This window comes from Athene noctua, chromosome 2 (assembly GCF_965140245.1).
Source record: "Athene noctua chromosome 2, bAthNoc1.hap1.1, whole genome shotgun sequence".
NCBI lineage: Eukaryota > Metazoa > Chordata > Aves > Strigiformes > Strigidae > Athene > Athene noctua.
In genome coordinates this window covers 163,395,867-163,408,722 of record NC_134038.1, presented here as the reverse complement: position 1 = coordinate 163,408,722, position 12,856 = coordinate 163,395,867, and the positions used below count along the sequence as shown (strand labels likewise).

Sequence of the window (12,856 nt, the reverse complement as noted above, 5' to 3'; positions counted from 1 at the left end):
ATCAAAAAAGCAAAACATCAGATCAGCCACTCTCTCCTTTGAAATGAGGAATGAGTTAGAATGGATCTGGGCTGTTCCTGCAGAGATGATTCTGTAGCATAAAAGAGGGCCTCACATTTCTGGGTATCCTAACTGAAAATTAATGAGGTTGAGATGAGATTTAATGGTATGCTACGCTGCTTCTTGTCTTGGGAAAAATGGCCCCTCAAACGTAAGGAAATTATTAAACATTTCAGGATGTATTACCATTCAGGTAATCATCAGAGAAGCCCCTCCCATAGACTCCAAATTACTTTGCACGTTGTATTGCTTGTATTTGGCTTAGGGGTCACCCAGTATCCAAAGTACGTTTTGGCACTGCCCCTGAAAAGCTGCCTGTCAGATGCAGTCCCCTGAATGCAAACACTTCCTGGCTCACAAAATAAAGCTCCCTCCCATGAGTCTAAACTGTGTTTTCCTGTGTCTGGTTTACTTCGAAGTATCTATCAAGGGCACCATTTGGCATCTCCTTTGTTCAGCAAAGGAGTCTCCTTATGGACAAAGCTGTATTGAACAACAATATGTTGCAGCTTAACAAGTCTCAAGAATCTCCTGCAATTTAGGATGAGATTGCACAGACAACCAAGGAAATCTGGGTATCAGCTAAGGAGAAATAGTGTCTCCCATTCAGTGTAATTTTAAAGGACTTTTTGTTTATTGCCTGGATTCTTGTCTCCATCTCAAGTCCACGCACAAGATCAGTGAAATGAGGGAGTCTAAGGGGAGGGCATAAGGTAGGTTTAAAGATGGTCAAATAGATGTATGGGGTACGTAGTAACTCCCACAGAAAATGTTGCAGAACACAGATTGAATTTCACATGACTGTAACACATATTGACTCTCCTCTTCTTCACCCTGTTCTTGGTTCAACTCCAGATTAAGACACCTATCACGGTCTACAGGAGTTGGGTGCCCCTCCTTGTCTTAGAGACAATGTAGATCTCTTTAGTGCAACCTGTGGAGTCAGGAGGACAGTTAAGAAAATCCTCCAGTCAAAACCATTCATGCAGCATAACTGTCTAGTGCCATGTGTGATGCATCCACAAACGGCAAACACAACTGGTCCTAAGGGACCTGCCAGCTTTGTTGAACAGCATTCGGAAGCCAAGGAGGACACACTAGGGCCTCGCAAGAGGAAAAAGGTGTAATGTTTAGACAACTGACTCACAACCCTCACAGCAGCTGCTCAGCTAAGTTGTTGGGGCTGTGCCAGGAGCCATGAGTGACCCCAGCGCAGGCCATGCCCTCATTGACAGGTGCCATCCTGCAGGGTCTGAGGCAGAGGGGCAGAGCCAGGGGCTGGTAAGAGGCTTCACTGACACTCCCCCGACATATCAAGGGTTTAAACCAGGTCTAAGGTCTGTCTGGGAGATCCAGATGGGAGCAGCAGGAGATCCAGCTGAAGCACAGATTCCCTAGGCATGGGGACCAGCTAAGACATGGCTTAGGGAGGGACTGCGTGCCCAGGGCTTAGCTAAAATGGGACTCCTAGGCCTATGTGCAGGGTTAGGGGTCCCAGATGGGGCTGATCAGAGCCACTGAGGCTCCCAGAGAACTGTCAGGTTTCTGTCTTGGCCCTCCAGATCACACTGCCCAGTTCTGCATAAGCATCTAGGAAGATCCAACTCAAACAGACACCTATGTTCAGGTGTCATAATCTGGAACTGGATTACTCACCAGGGACAAAGTTCAGATGCCAAAACACATGTGGCTGTGCTGCTGGAGATGCCATGGGATGCTCAAGAGGACCACAGAGCCAGCAGGTATGATACAGAACTGTGGCCAAAGGCACATGCCTCTGTCTGAGGCAACAGCTGGGGGCCAGGTGGGACACCGTGAGGCACATCTGGTGCCTATGTGTAGGTGGTGAACCTCATCTAGAGTATCTTAACTCGTGAATAAATGTTAAGGAATCATTGGCACGTTTGATGCAAAAAGAGCACTTCAATAAATGCTGTCTCACAGAACAACTTTAAGACAGCATTGTGTCATAGCTGTAAGGCAGGTAAGTGTGTTTGCATGAAATGAAGACCTGGCCAGGATAAACCCTTCTAGGACCCCTAACAATTACACCCAGGGAGCAGCTCTTACTGCAAGGCACACCTAAGTAAAAACAGTCCACAGACACAGGTTCTTCTTGCTCAACAACAGCAAAAAAAAAAGGCTCTTCATTTTCACCTAATTCTATAAATGAGCAACAACGGCACTTGACATCTTGCTTTATTCTGACGTCATGGGCAGCTGCTTTTGTAGTAGCAACTGCTATATCTCTGTCTGTACATATACAATACATAACATCAATGGTTTTAAACACTAAAATATATTGTAACTGTAGTCTGTAAAATAATACTCATAACTACATATGAAAAAATAATGAGGTAAATATGGACAGACATGAAACAGAATGTTGATCTCTTACAAAAATGAAGCAAGCACTGTGAGTCAATAAAATATATTTGGGGATAAGGGAGTTGCTACTTTACTGCCTGTCAAAAAAGAATGTGTAAGATGCAGTTGCTTGAACAACAGAACAGAGATGAAATTTCAGGTAAATCCCTGATGGACTTGATATTTTCAGAGTCGAAAGAAATATGCAGGAATTATCTTTTTTTTCCCCCCTCTGAACTTCAGGGTTGATTAAGAGGCTGAGCACATCCACAATTAGCTGTGCAGAGAGAAAAGGTTAAGCTTCAAGAAATCTGCTGCAATACACTGAAAATCCGTGTCATACTGTGTCATATGAGTTACATATGTTTTGTTTATTCCACAATTTTTGATTTAGAGTGGCAATTTTCAGTTTTCAACTTAAGTGGAAGGGCAGAACTTTGTCGAGTAGGGCTGATAGTTGAACTCGATGATCCCAAGGGTCTTTTCCAACCTGAGTGATTCTGTGATTCTGTGAATAACAGCAGTATTCACTGTTAAAAATCAAAATGTTTTTACTGTTGGTTTCAGCTGAAGCAGCTTACTGCTTTTTATGGGGGAAGTCCTGATGCTCTGCAAAGCCACCATACTCTGTTCTCTCCAGATTCAGTTTCTCCATGGTGTTTCATCTGGGTAATTCAACTCTGGGCTGTCAAGTCTGGAAGGGGCTCTTATCCAGTGGTATTCAGAAAGAGATGGGAATGACCACTGGGGAGTCTAAATGAGCTTTTCCTACAGACAGATCTGCCGGACATATCCTTACACATCACAAAGCCTTCTGCTGAGTTTCATAGATACTCACCATCCAATCTGCTATCAAGCATGTTAAGATTTCAGTTTTGCAATTAGCCGTTTCCTGGGTAATGAGCACTATGCACTTTCTCTCCTTTCCATGAGCTGAACTGAAAGTCTTCATTTATTATCTTTGGCAAGTATTAATAAAAAGATCATTCTCTACTTAAGACCAGTTGACCTTCCAAGTGTTGCTGCCTCAATAAGGTAGTGAAACAAGAAAACCAGACCATTTTCACAGCTTTCAGCTTACCAGGATCCCTAAAGCCCACATGGCACCAGCTGCTACAAACAACTTACAAAGAGACACAGAACTAAAGTGGCAGTCTTCCTCAAAACCAAATGTAGGTAGGTGAGGTGGCCAGGGAACAGCCAAATTACTGCTAAATGAGATTGCAAGAAACAAAGTATTTGGACCTTCTCTCAAACTGCCTCTGCCATAGAAAGGCCTTGTTAGGTCAGCAACAACCACTTGAGACAATAATCCTGGAGGGAACTGCAAATGACAGGACAGCCTCTACCAGGGGCGGTTCTGCTTGCAAGCCACTTGAATGGCCCACATCAACAGTTTGGTGGACCTCAAGCACAAGGATCAATCACCCATTCTGCCTTTTTATTCTTCAATACCTAGAACTTAATTTTTCTCTTTCAAAAGGCTCTAGAGTTGCAGAGATAACCTTGAAAGCAGCACTGAACGGTAAACCAAGAAGTAATGGCTGCCTGAGTTCACAGGAAACAGCAGTTCTGCAAGGTATTAATCAGTAACAGTAATAATTCAGGTGCACATTGTAATGCTTTGCATCTTTACATTGCTATTAAGCTGTAGATCAAAGCAGGGACAAAACTAATTTCTATGCTTCTTATTGGTGAACATGGCAGAAACAGTGCTTTTGCAGCATTTTCCCCCCTGGTATTTAAAGAATTGAGCACAACAGAACTCTAAGAGCAAGCCCAGCAGAGCAGAGTAAGCACGTGTGATTAATGTACAAACATTCTCACTCATGTGGTCTGCCAGTGGACCTAGCCTAATCTGCACGTGCCCCTCAAGAGAGCTGTAGTAGTTCCCTCTGCATTCCTCTGTACTCAATTTCTCCCCTGGCCCCAAGTCACATTTGCATCTGGATTTAGCATCATGCAGTTCCTGCAGAGTCCTTGACTATTTATTACTGCCTCTGTACATAAAAGGAGGAGGAAATAAACTGAAAGCAATGCTAAGATCCTCCTTAGCCCTTAGCCAGTCTTTCAGCTGAAAATCATCATCACAGAAAATTCTTGGTAAAGGACAGAAAAAAGAAACACTTGAGACATAATTTTGCTTTAAAAGATTTTTTTTTTCCTCTTTCATCTCTTTTTTTAATTTCACTCAGAATTTTTAGCTAAAAAAATATCCCACAAAACTCTGTTTCTTCATGGGGATGCTCCAGCTGCTCCTAAAAGATTTTTTTTTCCTCTTTCATCTCTTTTTTTAATTTCACTCAGAATTTTTAGCTAAAAAAATATCCCACAAAACTCTGTTTCTTCATGGGGATGCTCCAGCTGTTCCTTCTGCACCCAGTAAAAATCTTACAGATGCTCCATTGATATCCCAGCATACTTGGAAAAGAAGAAGGGGAAGAAAAGGGAAAATACGACATCTCTGTAGTGTTTCAAAGCTTCTGAGTGCTTCTTCAGGCCCATTAAATCCCACCACCTTTGAGGGAGGAACCACCCTCTTCAGAGATACAGATTCTATTACTTCCCATCATTTTCACCTTTGGGGAAGAGTGAAGATCTATGCAAAAGCCCAGTGGCTCCTGAAACCTTCCTCCATTCTACACTGAGAGAGGAAAATAAAGGCTAAGTGACCATAAGATGCAAAAGAGCTAATAAGCATCCCAGCAGTCAGGATGCAGGGTTTGTGTTTAAATGGAAAGGACAGAAGTGCATGTGACAGATAGGACTGACTCAGGGCAGAAGTTGCAAACACTGACAGGAGCCAGTTTTTACATCGTGTAAGATGTGTGGGAGTAGTTCTCTCACCCTCCAGTGACTTTCTATATGAGCTCTAAATGATAGCTCACAAAGGCGACAGATACCTCAGTTCATACTTACATAATAAGACTATTTTCTTGGTAGTGTTAATGCAGCTCATGGTAGGCTTTAATGTGTACTAGAAAGCTACTATTTAATTAATTGCAATTAATCACCTCAGAGCCAAAAAGTCTGTCCAACAAAGCAAGGAGTAATTGAGATTAGAATTTAGGATTGCACTGGGAGTAGATTATAAACTCTTTGGGGCACCTTTGTTTTCCTATGTTGTGTTTACATCAAGAGTAATTGAACACTGCTATGCAGGAGTGCTTCATCAGCACTGCCACCATAGCCCCCTGCACCCACAGGGAGCATAATAACACACAGCAGTCTGAAACTATTCATCTATTCACTTTGTTTACAAGTGGTATTATTATATAAAAGCAATCCACAAAATGAAACCGAGGAAATATATCTCTTCTCTGCAAGAAGTCAACTACAAAACTGCATTTAGTTGGGGTTGAGTTCTGCTCTCAATTACACTGTTGAAAATGTGCTGTCGCTCTGCTGATCCCAAGCAGTTCGAGCATGGTGGTGTTATCCATGATTACAATATGCCCTTTGACTATGAGCGCATTTCTTAGCCCTCTGCTTGCACAAATCCAACTGTTCTCTCTCTCTGCAAATAGCAGAACAAAATCTTATGCCCACCAAAAAAAAAAATAAAAATCTTACCTGTTACCTTCTCCAAAATCAGCAAGTTCAAATACACTGCGTTATTCTTAAGACACAATTAAAGGAACTGAAAAAGTAACTGACCTCTTGCCGTTTGAAATTTTGAACGTATTCTTCAAACTGCTCATCTTTTGTTTCATCTGCTTTTCCTAGTTTTTGAAGTACCTATATTGAAAAAAAAAAGGAATAATTTAATATTTCTGTCACAAAACAAAAATGCTGCTACTTTCAATGCTTCTGTTCTTGTAGTTAGACTTAAATAGCATTTTATTTTTGGGGGTGTTGCATGCACTGCTGTTTCCAAAGTTCATATGGGAAAGCATTTTTGTCAAAATAAAAGAGGATAAAAGCAGGAGGATGGTGTGTGCATGTGTGTGGAAATACATTTCGAAGTATGGAGTCCTCCAGGGTATGGTTGTTTTTTTTAATGAAGCAACTTTTTTTAGCAAAGAATCACAGGGTTTCAAAGCGAGGAAGAATGAGATAAATTTGCTGGAACTGCAAGTTGTTGTCCTTTTCAAGGAAAGAAAAAAAAATCAAATTTCATTAGGTTTTTCTTGTTTACGGCTCATTACATCAAACAGTATTAACATTATCCTTATCTGCATGATTTTCAACACAAAGTCATAGAGAATCAAGAACTGTAAGGTGCATATGAAATTGTTACAGTTGATGCTTATTTAAAACTTCTAGTGATCTTCATATTTGCTCCCCTCATTAATTCAGAAGTGGGTTGTCATGCTCTAGATAATAAATACACTGCAATATATCAGCAGCAAGGGCTGCTCATGTCATAGCAATCTCAAAAGTAATTTGACACAGCTACACTGTATACTGTACTTAACTACAATAAATGCACTCTATTAAATCGCAGCATTATCCATTCATCTTAATACTGAAGACTTACATCTGCAAAGTCTTCACCCTTCTTGTCAAGCAACCCCTGAATCATTATAGATTACTTGTATGCAGAATGAACCACCACACATAGCGATGTTCAGATTGCTCTCCCATGACAAATTGACCAAACTTTCAATTTTCACGGGAAAAAACAAAAACAAACAACTGAAAAACCCAACCAAATAGAAAAGTAGTAATTAACTGATACTATGAATAAACATATGAACATCACCACCTGTTTGTCTCAAAACAAAGACTCTAACACTCCAGTCCTGCCATATTCTCTCTCCGACCACCTGCCTCTCCCAACCCCAGCCAGACCCACACCATGAAAGCAGGCTGCACAAAGGGACGGTGAGCATTGCCACAGTGGAAACTGGGGGTCAAGATGATCATGAAGGTGATGCGATGCTACCTGTGGACCTGGCATGTGGAACTTCAAGGAAGTTTTGATGCATTTACAGCAGAAAGACACAAAGAATGACATCAGAGGAAAACACGAAGACCAGCCTTTTGCTGCCTATAGCTATGCTTTAGCTTTTAATTTCCCCCGCTCATCTGGGCATTTTGGGTTGCTTTTAAGCCTGCTGACTAGTCCCAAAGACCTCATACACTCTTATCACCAACCTCTTCATAAAATATTAAAACGTATTGCATATGGTTTTACAGAGCAATTATTTAACTTAACATTTCAAATCATCACAGGCCTTCACATTGCTTCTTGTCACCAATAAACCAAACAGTCTGCCCCCAACTGTGGCACAACTTTGATCCACACCAGGCGGCTCTCTGAAAATCCAACATTTCCTTTTCAAAGAGGTGGCTGCCACGTAACACTCCCAACCACAGCAATACATTCAAATCATGTTCACAGGAACAAGCAGCAGGCATGTTAATTGTAGTCTGAGTGATTCATAACATAGGTAACAAACCACGGCAAGAAAGGTTGTCGTGATAAATTCTTTTCTCTTTCCCAAAATACCAACGGCACACATCCACATCTCGTGTGTTCAGACCCAATAGCGCAAGACTCATAAGGGAACAACCTACTTCCCACAGCACCTACCTCCTACTTCTTATGTGGAGCTTTTTTTAATCTTATCTCCAACTTTAAATTTCTCTACAGGTATTTAGCTAAACTGAGACTAAGATGCAGTGTTAGAATTTGGCCTCTGCAAATACTGACCCTAATCTTGATCCAGGATTACGTTAAATAACCATTAATAACACATCTTCCCCATTTTCCTAATCCTAACCCAAATCAGAACTACAGATATGTCACATGGTTGGAACTAGAAGGTCCAAGCCAGAGGCTTGGCATCAGCTAAAGACATTTGCTCTCACAGAAGTCCCAAAGCCTATGCCGTACACACAGATAACTGGGATTCACTCACTCGTTCCCTAAATGCAATCCTAATCCTATGCCCACAATTCTATATAGCGACAGGGGAGCAGGCGGGGGCTAGAATAAACTATTCCTCACAGGTCCATTTAGATCCCATCCATATAGCCCCACAGACCACTGAACATGCTCAGCCCTTTATAACCAACCCATTTGTAACCACAGTTTAACCGCAGGTAAACAGGTAGGTGACCAGAATGAAGGTAAGGCTACCTCTCAGCATTTATTTGTGCACTTCTGTCTCAAAGTGGAAGTCTCTTGTCAACAGAAGTCTATAGTTTGTAGTTTATTTTTGCTCAGTTTGGTCACCACCTATAGAGAGTCTCTGGAGTAGGGTTAAGGCCAGATGAAGGTTTGTCTACACTACACACAGGTTCTTCCAACTCCTCCCGTGGACAGGCTGAAATAAATTATAGACACATTGCTCATCTTGATATAGAGCACCTGGATCAAGATTAGAGTCATAGTCTCATTTAGGGCTAGGGTTATGAAAAGGCAAGTAGCCTACTAGCACTAGGCTTAGATATTGGTCAAGAGAAAACAGACTTAAAACATCCAGGTTACAGGAAAGTATCTGATGGCCCTTAAAGGTAAAATGAAGGCTGTGTTCAGGAGCAGCAAGTACCTAACCTCCCCCTTAAACCTCAGTTCAACTACCCTTCTAGATAAGGATTAGATTTAGTAATAGGAATAGCTCAGTTTATATGCCCCTGGGGACAGGAGAAGAGTAGATGGATAGTGTTTTACAAAAGTCTTGGAGTGCTCTACAAGGTGCTAAAGAAAGTAGTTCTGGATGGATAAATGGCTAACATTTTATTTTAGGTCCATGTGGTAGGTAACCCATATTGTGGATTTGGATTCAGGCACTAGAAAAAGAAACAGCAGAGGAACTAAAGCTGTTGCTGAATATTCAGTGGCCTGTAGGGCTTGAATGAAGCCTGGACTTGGAGAAGGCAGGTGGCTAGGTTTTTTTCTTTATTTTTTAATTAGTATGCCCATACAGAGAAATAATGTTTGGGGTAGGGTTAAGAACATCTATCAATGTTATGAACAGCCTGTACAGTTTCAAATAAAAGAATTTTAAAATATTAAAGAAACAGACATGAACTGAATCTCAGTGTTCTACAGTCAAGTATACTGTAGTCTTCGGAAAACTGTATAAAATAGCTGGTGAACACGATCACCCTATTAAAAAAAAGATATAGGTAAAAAGCTATCCTATTTCATATAATTAGACTGAATCAGCTACCAGCAAGTTTTCTCTTAAAATGTCATTAAAAGAGGAAAAAAGAGAGAGAGAGAGAGAGAATTTGAAACAGCTACTTAAGTTTTTTTCTTAATTTAATTGTGGTCTCCAGACATGATATTGTACAATTTGCTTAATGCACTGAATTATGTTAAAGCTCTAAAATGAATATTGGTTATTGACCCAGCATGCTTCTAAGAATTTATAAACAAAATAATTACGTCAAATCAGCATTGATAATGAAGTAAAAGCTACATTTGAACTGATGGTAAACTTAGATGCTGCCGAGTGAACATGTATAGAGAGGAATTATCTGGCAATGTGGTACTGAGATAAATAAATACATAAAATGTGAGTAAGGACATTAAGAATCTATGATACCATTCATAAACATCATCAACAGTACATGTCTAGATACAAAATACAAGAGTATTTCCATTTGGGGAGGCTGTATCTTCAGCAAACCTTTTGGAAAATGCAAGACTAAACAGTTCCCCTTCAGTCTTCTAAGTGCTTTCATTTACGAAGTAATATATTTCAGTTCTATGAGGATCTGAAGTGTTAGGAAGAAAAGTCAGTACTTTGCTGATCTTGAATTAAAATGGTCAATATTACGATATGATGTGAATGTTCTTAAGTGTCTTCAAAGTGCCAAAGAAAGGAAACTAATATAATAGAAAAAAATTACAGATGAGCTAGAGTAAGCTTGATTATACCAAAAACTCTTGTCTTGTGGCAAGGATGACAGTGTTACTATAGTTGCTGAGAATACCACTCTGACAGGCATACCCATCCTTCCATAAAAAAGTTTCCAAGAAGATGGAAATTCAAGGAAAGAAATAAAAAAAAAGAAATTAATTCTTTGACATAAACTATGGCCACTCAGGAGCTGCCTCAAGAGTAGCTCAGGTCTCTGCACAGCAGCAGCAGGGTGGATAGGAGTTGACCGTAGCCTCATCAGACATCCCAACATGCATCATCCCCAGTCATGCATCAGTATTCTTAAAGAACCACCAACATGTTCAAAACCACTCAGGGCAGGAAGACACGACTGTTGAGACAGGACTACCCAGGACAAGACTTTATCAGAAATTCCCAGGATTGTTAAAACACTGAAAAAGCAAAACTATTCTAACTCACCACAAGTAGCATTATTTAAGCATATTACAGAATAACCCCAGTATGAAGAGCAAGACAAACACTTGTGAGGGTCCAAAACTGTCACGGACTCACTGCCCAAAATCTTTTGAGAATAGCAAAGTGCTCCAGATCTCAACAGATGCAAACTCATGTATCTACAATACTGTTCCACAACACTATTTTTCTAATACCATACACTTCTACAACCTGTAAAAGAAATACTAGGGCTGCATCACTAACATTTGCAGCTTTCCAAAGGAGTTTCAAGATGGTACTTCTGAGCAGAAACTGGTTGAAATGAAGGCAGACCATTTATGAGAAATCATTTTAGAGTCACCTATGTGCAAAATGACATAGGCATTTTAGCAAATACTCACAAAACTGAAAGAAGTATTTGGTCAACATAAAACAGAAGCTTTGAAAGACGCTTCTTATGATGCACGACAAGAATGCTTACCTGAGGTAAAAAAAATAAATAAAAATTGGTAAGTTTGAAGAAAAATTACCCAACTACGAAACAGCATAAGAGAACTCATACAGCAAACATATAAAATGACCCCAAGCTTAGCACAGCCTGACAGTAATTCCAGACATATGAAAAACTCCATCCCACCAACCCCCCTGCCCCAAATCAACCCTCTCCTCCCAAAATAACCCCACACAGGCACCACCAAGTTTGAAAAGACAAAACTTTTCATGTGATAGGTTGCTATACAAAGCATCCAACACCACAAAATCATAAAAAAAGTGTTAAATTAGAAAAGTTAAGCATGATCCATGATATCCAGCTGGTATTTGAGAAGTGTAGGAAAAAAAGTTTAAGAAACCTTGTTTGATTCCAGAAATAAAAGCTAGCTTGGAAGACAACACATCAAAGTATGAAGCCTGGAACAGAACTAATTCCAAAATGTATCTACAGACTCTCACTTGAGCATGAGAGCAGGGTGCTAAACACAAGAAATAGAACAAATACTCAAGACTCATTGAAGCCACATGAGCTTCCCACCTCCTCACTGTTAGCATGTGGGCAGCTGAAGTGAAACCAGAGGGAGAATAATTATAAGGATGCTACTTGGTTGCTCCCTGGCAAAGTGGGGCAGGAAGAGACAGTTAATTGGATTAGAGATACCTAAGTATAATGGAACTACATGTTTAGTTCAACTAAACTTATGGAACTACGTGTTTAGTCCAACTAATAAAAAGTCTGCTCTCCAGAAAGGTAACATTCACCTCTAACTACTCGGGAGCTACTTGGGTGACATTTAAAAACAAAACAAATACCTTTTTTTTACTATGATGTTGAAGTCTACAGTCTCATCCTGCTTCCATTTTGCTCCAGTACTGAAATCTCAAAATATGGTCAGAAAGAGAAGACAGGTGGAGAGGTATTTTTCAGTATTGTTACATGGCAGGATTAAAATACATGCAATGTATTTCATAAAAACTAGATGCAATTCCCAATTAGAAAAATAATAAAAGATTCTTTAAAAATGTGCTAATTTTCCTCTAGCACTGTCCTTTGTTTTTGGAGGGGTTTTTTTTGAGCAGAATTATAATTGTCTATAAACAACCGGCATTTTAAAAATAAAAAGTCCAAGAACTTTTTGGCATTGTATTAATTTCTGCAGAAGTTAATTTAGATAGAATATGACCTAAAGTCTCAGGGTATGTGTGCAAAGCAACTGCTTTTATCATAGGTGGGGAGAATGAGTCATAGAGTCAACAAGGTGGGTTTTGTTTGGGGATTCTTGGGGTCGGAGTTTCTCCAAGAATTTCCATTTGAGAGTGCTGGAGTCAGTTTCTGACTAAACAGAGGAAAAGATGAACATTCTTTGGCTTTCATGCTGATAAGTTACATAGCTGAGCACTTTAGGGAGAAAACCCCCCAGTATTTAACCTTTTCTTTTTAGGGTGAAAGCTTTGGCTTTCCAAACAAGCTCAGGTTTTTTTGGCAGAAACCGTACCGTATTTAACGTTATTGGATTTTGTAAAGTGAGTAGATCAGCAACCAGAACTTCAATTCTGCTATGAGTATTTTGATTCCAATATAGCTCCAATGCAACGGGCACTTATTTTTTCCAAGAGGTTGACTGAATTTCATACTTTCCATGCTATACTGCCATACACTTTCTGAGAGCTCAGGCTTGCCTTTGTACTGCTGCTGCTAT

The 12,856-nt window shown here is 40.1% G+C and overlaps 1 protein-coding gene across 6 annotated transcripts in view; it reads right to left on the bottom strand.

The window, feature by feature from the left end:
- AMPH (amphiphysin) overlaps positions 1-12,856 on the bottom strand; it is a 122,612-nt gene that overhangs the window by 60,000 nt on the left and 49,756 nt on the right. For all 6 annotated transcript variants that reach the window (XM_074900929.1, XM_074900928.1, XM_074900930.1 and 3 more), the window contains exon 2: positions 6,085-6,165. In XM_074900929.1, the coding sequence (XP_074757030.1) occupies positions 6,085-6,165 (81 nt within the window). The remainder of the gene's footprint in view (positions 1-6,084; positions 6,166-12,856) is intronic.